The sequence below is a fragment of the Onychostruthus taczanowskii genome, unplaced genomic scaffold (genome assembly GCF_017590055.1).
Source record: "Onychostruthus taczanowskii isolate IOZ18803 unplaced genomic scaffold, ASM1759005v1 scaffold22, whole genome shotgun sequence".
NCBI classification, from domain to species: Eukaryota; Metazoa; Chordata; class Aves; order Passeriformes; family Passeridae; genus Onychostruthus; species Onychostruthus taczanowskii.
The window spans coordinates 528727-542619 of NW_024499462.1; the positions used below are offsets into that span (position 1 = coordinate 528727).

At 52.9% G+C, this 13893-nt stretch overlaps 1 protein-coding gene across 3 annotated transcripts; it reads left to right on the plus strand.

Moving 5' to 3' along the window:
* The first annotated feature begins 49 nt into the window (after positions 1 to 49).
* On the plus strand, positions 50 to 13878 carry ERLIN1 (ER lipid raft associated 1). 3 transcript variants are annotated; one of them, XM_041405132.1, is made up of 12 exons: positions 50 to 132; positions 749 to 897; positions 1914 to 1995; positions 2347 to 2393; positions 5572 to 5633; positions 6894 to 7019; positions 7907 to 7980; positions 8412 to 8470; positions 9353 to 9444; positions 9908 to 9997; positions 10275 to 10354; positions 10535 to 13878. In XM_041405132.1, exons 1-12 carry the CDS (start codon positions 58 to 60, stop codon positions 10751 to 10753), a joined length of 1155 nt encoding a protein of 384 aa, XP_041261066.1. In that variant the 5' UTR covers positions 50 to 57; the 3' UTR covers positions 10754 to 13878. The 3 variants fall into 3 exon arrangements, with proteins under 3 accessions (XP_041261066.1, XP_041261067.1, XP_041261068.1); XM_041405133.1 differs by having other exon boundaries at positions 106 to 155; positions 747 to 897; XM_041405134.1 differs by lacking the exon at positions 50 to 132 and adding an exon at positions 564 to 569.
* Positions 13879 to 13893: the final 15 nt, after the last annotated feature.

Here is a 13893-nt window from a genome sequence, read left to right on the forward strand (position 1 = left end):
CTGGCAACCCGGGGGTTATGGCGTGACGTCATCAACGTGAGCCGACGTGGCGCGCCCATGGTGCCGTGCGCCGGCGCGCGTGCGCGGCGGGGGTGGAAGCGCGGCCTCGGCAGCACGTGGGGAACGGGACAGGTACGGGACAGGGATCGGGATAAGGGAACGGGATAAGGGAGCGGGATAAGGGAATGGGATAAGGGAACGGGATAAAGGAACGAGACAGGGAACGGGATAAACGATTGGGATAAAGGATCGGGATAAGGGAACGGGATAACGGACAGGGATCCGGTTAAAGGTACGGGATCGGGATAAAGGAACGGGGCAGGTACGGGTCAGGGATCGGGATGAGGGAACGGGATTGCAATAAAGGAACGGGACAGGGATCGGGATAAGGGGACGGGATCGGGATAAAGGAATAGGACAGGGATCGGGATAAAGAATTGGGATAAAGGATTGGGATAAAGGAACGGGGCAGGGATTAGGATAAACTATAGGGACAGGAACAGGACAGGGACTGGGGTAAAGGTTAGGGAGAGCTGCGGGACAGGAATTGGGATAAAGGAACGGGACAGGTATGGGACAAGAACTGGGATAAAGGATAGGGGCAGGTACAGCATAAGGATATGGGCGGGACAGGGGAGCGCGGGGATAGGGGTGGGGGTTAGGATAGCGGTGGGTTGGGATAGCGATGGGTTAGGATAGCCATGGGTTAGGATAGCGGTGGGTTAGGATAGCGGTGGGTTGCCGGCAGGGCCCGCGGAGCCCGGCGCCGGGAGGGGATGCGAGCATGGCCATGGCCCAGGCCGGCGCCGCGGCCGCCGCTGCCACCGGGCTCCTGGTCTTCCTGCTCTACTCCGCCATCCACAGGGTCGAGGAGGGACACCTGGCCGTGTACTACAGGTACGGTGCTCCTCCCGGAGCTGTGTTCATCCCGGCATTGCTCCCTCCTCTGCTTCCCTCCGCTGTCCCCCGTGTGGGCAGCCCCTGTGTGCTTGGCTCTCTGAGCTGCCTCTCCTGCCTCCCTGCCCTTTTCACAAACCGATTCCAGAGCTCTGGCTCTGTCCTGCCTTCTCGCATCTGTTGATCTCCCGCTGTGTCGGTGCTTTGGAATGTTCTCCCTGCCCTCCCACTCAGCACACAAAAAAAATGGAAAGTTAAAATGTTCTTTATGGCATAAAGCACAATAAATTCTGTAAAGGCCTAGGGACTACGCCTCTTGAGGAAAAAATTACTACAGAGGTTGCAGTTTTGTTGTTAGAACTGTATTTTACTTAAGACAAAATTCAACTTTGTGCAGTGAGGGAGAACTAAACAAAAGCAGCCCGTTTAATGTGCACACTAACAGCATCCGTAGAAGAGGAGAGGAAAGGCTGAGGGCTGAAGGAAAGAGCACTCTGCAAAATGTGTAGCACTTGGGGAGACTGCACTGTTCCTGGGAAGAGGGTGACACCTCTGCCAGCTTTTGCTCCAAAGCATTGACTGGGGGACATTTGAGGTCTCTCCCCCAGTTCCCTTTAGCCACAGTCCTGCTGAGCATTAACACCCCGGGGGTTTGCTCTGGGCGAGGGGCTGTGCCAAAACCCAAACTGGCAGCAGCACATCCACGGCTGCATTTTTCCATGGTTACCAGAGAACTATTTAGAGGAGAGATCTGTGTTCTTGCAGCTCTGTGCAGTGTTGCAGTGCTGGGAGGGTTTAGCAATAGCTGCTTGCTCCAAGAGTTAAAGGCTTCATGGAAAGTTGCAGCAGGCAAAGCTTGGGTGCACTCAGCCCTTTTGCCGGGGAATTGCTGGTGAGTTTAGGACACTGATGCAATTCTTTGTGACCCCTGGCAGTTTGAGCTGTCCCTGCTTGTCCTCAAAGCCAGTCCTGGCTGTTTGCCACCTTCCTGAGCCTGTTTTCCTCCCTCTCCTCAGGGGTGGAGCGTTGCTGACCAGCCCGAGCGGCCCTGGCTACCACATCATGCTCCCGTTCATCACCACCTTCAAATCCGTGCAGGTCAGTGCCGTCTCCCTCCCCTGGGGAGCCAGGACTTCTCCTCCTGGAAAGCTCTCCCCACCGTGTGTGTGTGTGTGACACTGCTGGGACTGGCAGTGTCCTGCTCAGGGGCACAGTCCATGTTTGTGGCTGTCACTGTTCCCTGGAGCACCGCGTTCCAGAGCAGGGAAACAGGCACAGCTGCCTGTGCATCCCCCAAAGGGCAGGGGAGGAGAAGCTTTGCCTTCTGCCCACACCTGCAGGCATCACCAGGGAGGCCAAGGACAGGGTTTTGGCTCTGTGGTGCCACTGTGGGAGCCTGGGCCTTCCTGGGAGTCAGGTGTGTGAGCGCTGGCTGTGTTTGTGTTGCAGACCACGCTGCAGACTGATGAAGTGAAGAATGTGCCTTGTGGGACAAGGTATGGCCTCCACTTGTATTTCTTCTAGATGCACTCCCTGGGGTCATTTGCAGTGCTGGAACACAGGCATTGGGAAGTAAAGGCACCTGCCTAAATTAATCCCAAACGTACACACTGGAACAGAACAGGAGGGAACGCTGGCTCTTGCTGGAGCTGCTGTTCAGAGGATGTTTGCATTTATTGTGATTTTATCTTGAATTTTTGTGGGCTTCTCCCCTCAGCTGACTCTGACACCCCGTTGCTTGTGCTTTGCTGTGCCCTCAGACTGGTGATTTGCACTCTGAGTCTTGTGGCTGATACAGGTGCTGACCCCAGCAGTGGGCAGAAGGAGAGAGGGAGTGGGAATCCTCCTGATGGGAGGGAGTTCGCTTCCAAATGAAATTCCTGCTGCATAATCAGGCTGATTCTGTCAGCACAGACCTGCTTGAGTCGTAACAAGCAGGAGGAGAGGGCTGGTTGAGTTGGGTTACAGATCCTGTTGTGTTGGTTCATCCACAAGTTAAAGTGATGACTCTTCAGGGTAAAAAAAAAAACCAAAACAAAATCCTTGTCTTTTATGCTCAGGGTCCTCAACAAAATTTCTGTAAAAAAAAACCAAATCAGTGGTGGCTGGAGTGGTGACACACAATGACCACATTGAAATTAAAAGGTGAATGTTAGTGGCAATGTTAATAAACCAGAGTTAATTTTGGTCAGGTTTAACCCATATTAACTTCCTTGGAGTTGTTCAGCATCAGACATCGCTGGGGCTTAAATATTACCATAAGGTCTCATGGTTTGAATTTCAGACCTCAGAGGTTTTTCAGGAGTATCTGTAAATAATGTTAGTGTTCAGTGCTGCAGCTTTCACAGAATCACAAAATGGTTTGGGTGGAAAGGACCTTAAAGCCCACCCAGTGCCACCCCTGCCATGGGCAGGGACACCTCCCACTGTCCCAGGCTGCTCCAAGCCCCAAAGTCCAACCTGGCCTTGGGCACTGCCAGGGATCCAGGGGCAGCCACAGCTGCTCTGGGCACCCTGTGCCAGGGCCTGCCCACCCTACCAGCCAAGAATTTTTTCCATATATCTCACCTAAATTTCCCCTGTCAGTCTGAACCCATTCTCTGTGTCCTGTCACTTCAGGGCCTTGTCCAGAGTCCTTTTGTGGTGAGGTAAACAAGATCAAAAGGTCAAAGGTTGAGGCCAAAGCCAGCCTTATCCATTCTGTGCTTCTGTGATTTAGGAGCTAAAAATGAAGCTCCTGTTGAATTTCAGTGTTGCAGGGTTCAGTTGTGCAGGTGGTTGGGAAGGTGCAGGCAGTAAAAATGGGCTTTAAACCAGCAGGCAGTTAATTATTATCTCAGTTAATAATTGAATGCTCTCCTGACCAGAGGTCCCAGTAGCCCTGTCCATTGCCCAGGTGTTGCTGCAGGAGCCTTTCAGCTGGCTGCATTTGGGATCCAAAGTCTGCAGCTGCTGGTGCCAGAGCTTTGCATCCACATTTCCATAGGAAAACATGAGCTTATGAATAACAAATGGAACACACCTGTGCTGTCACTGTCCCAGTTCAAAGTCTGCTACCAGAATAGATCCTAAACAGTTTCAGGGTTTGTGTTTACATATTAAACAGTCAGATTTTGAATGCTGGGTTTCTCTTTAATATCCCTGTTCCCTCTGTCCTTATCTATATTGGGAAGCTTCTGAGTGTCTGTGTGGGTGTCCCATCCCAAATTTTTGCCTTACCTGACTTGTTTGTACCTGGCAGCATTCAGTGAATACATTAAATAGAGATTTTAAATGCTGAGGTGGATCCTGAATTGTCTGAGGCTTTCCAGGGTATTCCTGCTACCTGTGTCCATCTCCTGTGGCATTCCCTGGATGCTGTCTCCTTGTCCTGTCAGGTCAGGCAGCACTGCCTAATTATGCTTAAAATTCTACCAAGTGGACAAAGTCTTATGTCCTTTTATAGGTTTCTCCTTGTTCCTCTCTCCCTGCAGGCTTTGGGGTGCTAGGGAGGTGATGTGGGACTCTGGATGAGTCCTGATAGGATCAGGGTGGTGCAGACACTCCTTTTCTTTCTGACATCCCTTTAAAATTGAAATGCCAGATTTGCAGCAGATCAGGTCCATCCATCACCAGTGGTTTTAGCTCATAGTTGTCATGGAGCAGGTTTGGAGCAAGCACAGGAGGGGTTGGGAAGCCTTTTCCAAAAGAACACAGACACAGGCAAGTTTGGGTTGGGTTTTTTTTTTTTTTTTTTTTCCTACAGACTTGGCTTTGAGCTGCCAAAGATCAAGATCTGCAAAATAAGAAAAGGAGTTTGTCGTGGGGGATATGTTTGAGTTAAAACATCACAGAGACTGAGTTTGGGAATGTGGGAGTTGCACTGCCAGGAATGAGCTGTCTCTAAACAGTTCCTGCTGAAGCTTCTGCTCTGTGATATGCCTTTGTCCCAAGGACATCATAGCAGGAGTATTCTGCTTTAAAGTCAGGCTCTCAAGAGACTTAGAGCTGCTGAAAGTTAAGGGTTTTTTCTTCTCTGTAGAGTCTGTGCTTTTCTCTGGTGTTACAGGTACCCAGGGGTGGGCATGGCTTTCTGAAAGCCACACCAGTAAGAGCAGAGGCTGGGGACAAGCCTGGCCTCTGAATCCCCCTTTTCCCTGCCATCCTTTCTTGGGGAGAGGATTGCCTGCAGGCTGCCTCTGCTGAGGTGCTTGTGGTGTTCCTGGAGAGCACCAGGAGACACTGGAGCTGGGAGCATGGATTGAAGTCTGCCATGTGCTTTGTTCCTTCTTTTCTCCTGGGCCTTGCCAAGCTCCTGCTGGAGTGAGTGATTGTGAGTTAAACTAAGGGCTTTTACTATTTGCCTTGTGTTGCTGCCCAGAAGAGCTGAGGTGTGTCTGCATCTGCTGGCAGGTGTCACCTGCTGTCCTTGCTGCCTTCCCCTCTGCTTTCCTGAGAGCTGCAGCTGCATTCCTGCTCAGAAAAGCTTTCCTTTGGCTGGTAGGAAATCACAAAGGGAAAGGAAAGTGCTTAGCAGGTTTGCTGGATTTGTGCAGAGAGAAGGACTGGAATTTGCTGCCATCTCATTGCAAAATGCCCAGAATATTGTAAAAGAGGGATGAAGATGCCTTTGCTTTAAACCTGTTAATGGTAGCAGCTGCAGTGGTAGCTGATGAAGTCTCTTTTCCCTTGCAGTGGTGGTGTGATGATCTACATTGACCGAATAGAAGTTGTGAATAAGCTGGCCCCATATGCAGGTATTTCCCAGCCTGGTTCAACAGGCAGAGCTGTGGCTGTCTTCACTCATCCTGGGGCAGCTCTGTCTTGGTTTGCAGGACTTCCCTTTTCCATGCCTGGAAAAGTTCCTGTCTCAGGAACTTCCCTGTCTGTTTCCATTTCTTGTTACCCTTACAGCTCCTGGTCCTGTAGTGTTGATCCCAGGTGCTTCCAGCTCAGCTCCTGAGAAAATTGCAGAGACAGAACCCGTGGAGGAGCCTCTTCCCTTCTTATTTCACCACCCCAAAGGCACAAACAGCTGGTTTTGTTCAGCAGCACAGCTTAATGCAAAACTCCAGCATTGCTGAGGCACTGGAGGGTGAATTCCTGGTGTAATTCATAGAGTCATGGAGGGGTTTGGGCTGGAAGGGACCTTAAAGCTCAGTCCATCCCAACCCCTGCCATGGGCAGGGACACCTTCCATTGTCCCAGGCTGCTCCAAGCCCTGTCCAACCTGGCCTTGGGCACTTCCAGGCATCCAGGGGCAGCCACAACTTCTCTGGGTACCCTGTGCCAGGGCCTGCCCACCCTCACAACCAAGAATTTCTTCCATTCATCTCATCTAAATTTCCCCTGTGTCAGTCTGAACCCATTTCCCTTGTCCTGTCCCTCCAGTTCCTGTTGCAGGGTCCCTCTCCAGCTCCCCTGTGTCCCTTCAGGTCCTGGAAGGAGCTGTGAGGTCTCCACACACCCTTCCCTTCTCCAGGCTGAGCATTCCCAGCTCTCCCAGCCTGGATCCATAGGGAAGATGCTCCAGACCCCTCAGCATCTCCATGGCCTCCTCTGGACCTGCTCCAACAGTTCCAATCAGTCCTTCTCATGTGGAGGGGGACAGGCCAGAACTGTGCACAGGGCTCCAGGTGGGCTCTCAGCAGGAGCAGAGGGAGGGAATCCCCTCCTTTGACCTGCTGGCCACATTCCTTTTGGTGCAGGATCTGGTTGGTTTAAATAATGGGAGTGATCCTTGTTTCACTTGTCAGGTGTTCCTGTTCCTGTGCAGGCAGGTCCTGCTGAGGCTTTGCTGTTTCATTTGTGTATGCAGATGATGAAACAGGACCAGGCAGTACATCCTGCCATGGCTGCTCCTTGGAGTTGTGTAATCCCAGCAGCACCTGACAGCTGGGCAGGGCAGCTGTGGCTTTGGCTACCCTAGTCCTGAGAGCCCTGTCCCAGTGCTGCACTCCTTCCCTGACATCCTGCCAGGTGCCAGTGCTGACCTGTGGTGGTTCTCCCTTCCCCAGTGTACGACATCGTGAGGAATTACACCGCAGACTACGACAAGACCTTGATCTTCAACAAAATCCACCACGAGCTGAACCAGTTCTGCAGCGTGCACACCCTGCAGGAGGTGTACATCGAGCTCTTTGGTAAGTGCATGGCAGCTGGGTGATCCCAGCTGTGATCCCACTGGAATATTCCTGGAATATCTTACAGCCAGTCCCTTAGACCACACTGCTCCTGTGCTGGAGTTGCAGTGTAGAATCCAGCTCCTTTTACATCCATCTGCCACTTCCCCTGTACCTTCAGTGACTCAGGTGTCTCTGTCTTTCCCCATGTGCATTGGGAATTTGATTTCAATCTTTTTCCACCTTTTTTTCTGGATGCACAAGGCAGCCACTCTGCTCTTTGTGTGTGCAGTGATGCCTGTGGCCTTCACAGTGGATTTGCCTTGTTCTGCTTCTGCTTTTAATCCCCTGCTCTGTTGCTGAATTCACTTTTGTACTTTCACAGCTTCCTTCTGGCTGTCTCTAACAAGTGAGAGCTGGAAGGTTTTTCACAGGGAGGTAGCAGTGCTTCAGGAATTAGCACAGGTCATACTCTCCTTGGTGGGCCTGTGCCCCAAAGACAGAGCAGGTTCTGTTCCTTCTTGAGTGCCTGAGCAGGGCAAAAATGGCAGATAAAAGGTTGTCAGAATTTTAATATTAATGTACTCCAAGTCCAAGTGCTGAGTAGGGATAGAGTTCTACCACAGGTTCTGAGCATTCTTTCTTGCTGAAAGCCATTTACACTTAGTTCAGATAACACAAATTCATCAACAGCTGAACTTTTCCAGTCACCAGCACGTGAGTCTCCTTTTGGGAATGTTTTTCAGGGGGCATAGGAAGGGAAACAATGTACTGAATGTCTCAGGAAGCATCCTTATCTTACACTCCTTATCTTACCTGCTCTTCAAGGCCTGCTGGCTCTTTGCCACACAAGCTGTGGGGGAAAGCATGATAAACCAACTGGTCTCTCTTTTGTCCCCCAAACACAGATCAGATAGATGAGAACTTGAAGTTGGCCCTGCAGAAAGACCTCAATGTCATGGCACCAGGTCTCACTATCCAGGTGGGTTGTGGCCTCTCAGTAATGAGAGATTTTAAAAGTGGGGAAAGACTTTTTGCCAAAGCCTGCAGTGACAGGATAAGGGACAACAGTTTTAAACTGAAAGATGAATGTTTTGTGCTCAGGGTGGGCACACCCTGGCACAGGGTGCCCAGAGAAGCTGTGTCTGCCCCTGGATCTCTGGAAGTGTCCAAAGCCAGCTTGGATGAGGCTTGGAGCCTCTGCCCCTGGTGGGAGTGTGGGTTGGAATGGATGGCAGGAAACAGAAATGTGGGACACGTCTGGGAGAGTGACCACACTCAGCTGTGTTGCACAGGAGGATTAGGCACTGCTGTCCACAGCACTGCAGCTGGTTTTGCAAAGAGATGTCTTGGTTATTCAGATTACATCGAAGTGTTTAATTCAAAATGTGCTCCCTTTTTCTGCTCTCACAGGCTGTGCGTGTTACAAAACCCAAAATTCCAGAGGCCATCCGAAGAAACTTTGAGCTAATGTGAGTAACTGGGCATAAAATTACATTAATTACTTTTGAGGGTCCTGCACCCCTGCACAGTGCTGTTGGAAAGCTCTTCCCTCGTTCTCAGGGAGTGAGAGGTGAGCTCCAGGCAGTGTGTGCTTGGCCACGTGTGCTTGTGCCTTTGTTTTTCATTTCCATACTGAAATCAGGGCTGAGGGGTCTTGATGTCTTGCCCATAAGCTCCTCTCCAAGATCTCTGGGATGCCTTTGGGCAGAAGGAGATGCTGTTAGGTTTCAACCTTTGGTTGATCAAGCCCAGCGCCCAGTCCACATTGCCCTGCTCCTTGTCCTGAGGCCCTCAGACTGGACTTGAATCCAGATGTGGCCAGATGGAGAGGGGGATGATCCCTTCCTCTGGCCTGTGTGTGTGCTCATACGGTGCAGACAGAGCCAGTCCCCAAGGCTGTGAGTAGAGAGCTGGTAGCTGGCTGGCCCCTTGTCCCTGTGGCCTCTCCTGGGGTGCAGAGCTGTTCTGTCAGTGATTGGAGAGACAGGGAAGGCATTGAGATGGTCAAAGAATCCAAATTTGTTGTGAAGTACAACTGCTTATATACTTATTCTAGGAAGATTTGTAATGTTTTACTACAGTGATTGGGTTAGTCATCACATAATCAAACTTACACATTTTAAACATCTCTTGCTTGCAGAAGTTGATGTAATTTTCTTTTTCCAGTAAACCAGTCTGAAATTGAATCTTCTTGCAGTCTTGATTTAATCCTCAAAGTTCTGATTGCTCTTGCCAAGGCATTTTGTTTGTCACATCTCTTATGCTAATTAGGTCCAAAGTACTCTGTGTTTTGTGTACCCCAATACTGCTCCTCATTCCCTTTCCCCAGGATAACACTTCTCCCTTTGCAGGGAGGCTGAGAAGACCAAGCTGCTGATTGCAGCCCAGAGGCAGAAGGTGGTGGAGAAGGAGGCAGAGACAGACCGGAAGAAAGCGCTCATAGGTAATGGCACCAGCAGGGGCTCAGCCTCCATTCCTGCCTTCCCTGCTAAGCTGGGGCAGGACATTGTCTTCCATCACTTCCATCTTCCCTCCCTGAGGGAGGCTCAGCCAGGCTGCACAAGCAGTTATTTTCAACATCTGGGTGACAATCCCACAGCAGCAGAGCAGGGAGCACCTCTGTCCGGCAGCAGGGATGGAGGAAATCACTCTGCTGGAAAAGCTGCTTGGGCTTGGAGCTCCATGTCCCTGTGCTTGTAAATAGGATGTCAGCTCTGCAGACACCAGCACGGTGTTTTCACCCTGTAACTCTGCTGCTTGGAGCACAGACTGGCACTGAGTGGGAAGGGAGGGAGCAGGGAACCAGCTCCTGGTGTGGCAGACCCTGCAGCCAGGTACTGGGGTCAGGATGCTGGTGCTCAAGGCCTGAGAAGCGAATTTCCCAGCTGAGCCCTTTGTGATTGCAGAGGCAGAGAAGGCTGCACAGGTGGCCAGGATCCACTACCAGCAGAAGATCATGGAGAAGGAAACGGAGAAGCGGATTTCTGAGATTGAAGGTGAGCACACTGCTGGGGCTGGCTGGGGCTGGTGACCTCAGACCTGCAGAAGTCATCGAGGGTGCTGCTGGGGTGCAGGGCTGTGCACTGGGATCGTTCCTGCCCTGTGCATGGAGCTCTCCAGGAAGCTGCAGGGCAGGTGCAGGGCCAGCCAGGCTGTCAAGGCACTCCTGGGTCAGCTGGTCCCCGTGGGGTGAGGGCTCAGGTGCTCAGTGTGATATGGGGCCATTCACTTCCTAATGCTTTCTTTCCTGTCCCTCCTCTGCTGCTGCGTTAGATGCTGCATTCCTGGCAAGGGAGAAGGCAAAAGCTGATGCAGAGTACTACACTGCTCGGAAGCTGGCTGACTCCAACAAGGTGAGCTCTGGGAAGCTGGTCACTCACTCTTCTCCATGCAGAGATCAGCTGCAGGTGGGCAGCACCGGGAAAACACTTCATCTGACAGCCCACACCCCATGAGGGGCTGCCTGACATGAAACCTAGCACCACAGGGCACAGAAAGTTGTCTCTCAGAGTCTCTGGTTTCTGTTTTTGCAGCTGAAGCTGACCCCTGAGTATCTGGAGCTGATGAAGTACCAGGCCATAGCTGCCAACAGCAAGCTGTACTTCGGCGACCGCATCCCTGGCGTGTTCCTGGATTCCTGTGCCTTCCAGCAGGCCAGCCTGAGGACTGCCCACCAAACCAGCCTTCCTGCACAGGAAACCCCAGAGACCCCTGGAGAAAGCCCCCTGAGAGGCAAGGAGAGCAGTGGCTGAGGGAAGGAAGGGAGCCCAGTGTAGCTCAGCGAGCCCGGCTGTGCCCGGGGACGAGGCCCTGTGCCGGTGGGGCGGATGCAGCACCTGCCTGCCTGGACATCTTGTGTATAGGTGGCAGTTGGGTTGATTTTCTTCTAGCAACAGATTGCAAGGGCTCTGCCTCTTCTGTGTCTCCCCCTGTTAAATTGGTGCTTCCAAAGGAGGGATAATCCTGTACTAACATACCTATACTGGAATATTAAATGACAGACAGCAGGAAAGCCTCCCAGGGTAGGTGCAGTTATTTAACAGGAGTTGCTCTGCAGGAAGGAGATGTGGCTTTGAGTGCTGTGTTGCTGCACACTGGTCGTTGCTCAGCATTCCTGGCTGAGGCTGAGTGAAGAGGAGGTTCCCCTTGTCCTGCTGCTGAAGCTTTGCTTGGTGAAGGTTTCTGCTGACACTGTCTCGCTCTCCTCAAGGACTCCAGTGGAGTGGACTCTCCTTGGCCAGCGTGTTTCTGCTGGGGGCAAGGAGTGGTTTGCTGTGGAATAGGTTATGGGAATAGGATCTGCACAGCCTTGATACTCCTGCAGACAGCAGTGCTAGATAACCACTTGGAGGAAACAACCTCTGAAGGGATTCTGTGACCCCTCTCCAAGCAAGAGCCTTGCACTGGCTGCCTGGGACTGACTGTGGTGTTCCCGCTGGATGGCTGAGTCTCACTCCCTCCTAAACCAGATTTTCAGGAGCACCTTGGAGCAGCTGGTTGGGAACAGAGCCTGGCAAGTCTTTGCTCAGATTCCAGCTTCCCTGCAAGTCATTCACCAGGGAAAGAGGGCTGAGTTTCCACTGCTGTGCCATGCTGGCAAAGTGAAGGGGAAGAGAAGAGTGAAAGGACCCTGTTGTGCAGCAGAGCAGATGTTTGACACTTCAGCTGCAAAGTAGGTGAGGCATCGCTGCTCCTCCTGCAAAATCCACTGCTCCAGGAAGTGGGACCTGCTTTGTATGTCCTTGAACAGCCATGGCAAGGAGTGTGTCCCTGGTCCTCTCATCCCTGGCCAGGCTTGCTGGCAGATGGATCTTCTGTCCTGATTTGTGCTGTGATATATCCGACCCTGCTCCTGGTGTGCCGTGGCAGGGTGAGGGAGAGCTGCTCGGGGAGGGGGAAATCTGCTGGGACAAACCTGCTTTCTGCTTTCCCTCCTTCCTCCCCCTGCTTGTGAGGATGTGCTTGCTTTCAGGACCTGCTCCTCCTCGTGTTCTGTGAGGATCTGGGGTGCAACACCTGGGGAAGCAGCTGGCAAGAGCTGGAATACCATCCTCCTGCTGGGAGCACCCCAGCACTGCCTGCTGCATGTTCAGTGACCTGTTCTCCCTGTGCATTCTTCCTGCTGTCCTGTCCCCTCAGAGCAGCCATGCCAGCCTTGGAGAGGCTGGGGGGTGATGACACTGAGCACTCAGCCTGTTGGGATCTTCTGTCCCTGGCTCCATCTGCAGCCTCCTGGTGAGGGGAGGGATGTGTTTAGCTTGTGCCATTGAGAAACATTGAACCCAAAGCAGCTTTGCCTGTGCTGGTGGTGTGCCTGGAGGAGCTGTGTGGGCTCTGCAGTGCTGTGTCCCACCCTGTGTGACTGGGTTTCAGGGGTGGCAGTGTCTCCAGCAGCACACGGTGCCTCCTGCTGTCTCTGCTCCTGCCCTGGCTGCTCTGCTCCATCTCTGGGGCACAGCAGGGTTGTGTTGGCCCTGCCCCTTCTGCAGGGTGTGAGACGTAACTGTGGGACTTTGCAGCAGTTCCAGGTGGTCTTTCTTGTTCTCTGTCTGCCTGCAAACTCCCAAGGCTCAGCTGATGCTCTGCTCCAGGATCCCAGCTCCTCTTCCAACCCAGCCATGGCAGGAGCCAGGCACCAGGGCAGAGAGGGGGTAGCAGTGTGTTCTGTAGTGTTTGAAATGTCTCCTGGAAATGCTGCTTGGCTTGCAGGGTCCCTTTTTTTCCTGTGGGATGGGCTTTGAGGGAGCAGTGTAGTCTCATCTCTCCCTGCCACCTCAGTGTTGCAGCAGGCCCTTGGCACAGACCTCCCCTCGCCCCAGCAGCATCCCTTTGGTTGGATTTTGGGATGAGGGCAGGCTTTATAGGCTAGAAGCACTGCTGGAGGGAATGATGGCAGGAATGTGGTCTCCATCACTATTTTCTCCATGTGTTACTGGGGTTGGGCACACTGGGCATCAGGAATGGCTGGACGGAGTAGGTTCTGCCAGCCTGGAAGTGACAAGGGCAGAGAGGAACTGCTGGGAGCAGCAAGCAGGCAGTTCACAGCTATCCTGCAGTGATCAGAGCAAGATGTCCACGCAGGGAGCAGGAAAGCCTGCCAGGCCAGCGCAGGAAGAGCTGCTTCCCTTCGGATCCGAGCCTTGCTGTGCCTCCCTGCGCCATGACTTCGCCTTAAGTGGCTGTCACTGGCTCAGTGTCCCTCTGTATGCATCAGCCACCTCCCCACGTGGTCTGAGGGATCCCAGGGGACACTCCCGTGGTCCCAGGTCCTGCAGCAGCATGTGTGATGCCCAGTGCCTTCTGCAGCAGCCTCCTCCACCCTTCCCTGCTTCCCCAGCCCCGCTGCAGCAGCCCCAGCGTGTGCAGGAGGGGGTGGCCACGGCTTCGGCACCCTGGCGTGGCCTTGCTGCCCTCTGAGCCCCAGCTGTGAGCAGGGACGTGGCTGCTGCCGGGATTTTGGGATGGAACTGGCTTTTTTCTCCTCTCCCGTGGCCTGTGTGGGCCTGTGACTAAAGGGGTCTGCCCCTGGATGCGCATCTCCTTAAGGAAACACGATACATCCGGTCAGGTTTACATTCACAGTTAAGTTCTTTTGATAAAGCAGAATAAAATTATTTTGTTACCATTTTTTGGGATGGTTTTATGTGTCCTAGGGCTGGTGGCACATGAAGTGGGGGACCCCTCTGCCTGTCCCCCTGCAGCAGTACTGCATGGTGTGGATGTCCTCAGCTGCAGCGAGTGCCACCCTGGGAGCCTGTGCTCAAAGCCAGCCACAGCCAGGATGGTGCTGAGCATGAGGGGACTCCCTGCAGCATCCTGGGGCAGCCTGGCTCTGCGTGGCTGGCAAAATGTGCTGCACTTTGGCCCCTGTGGCTCTGGCACTGGATTGGGG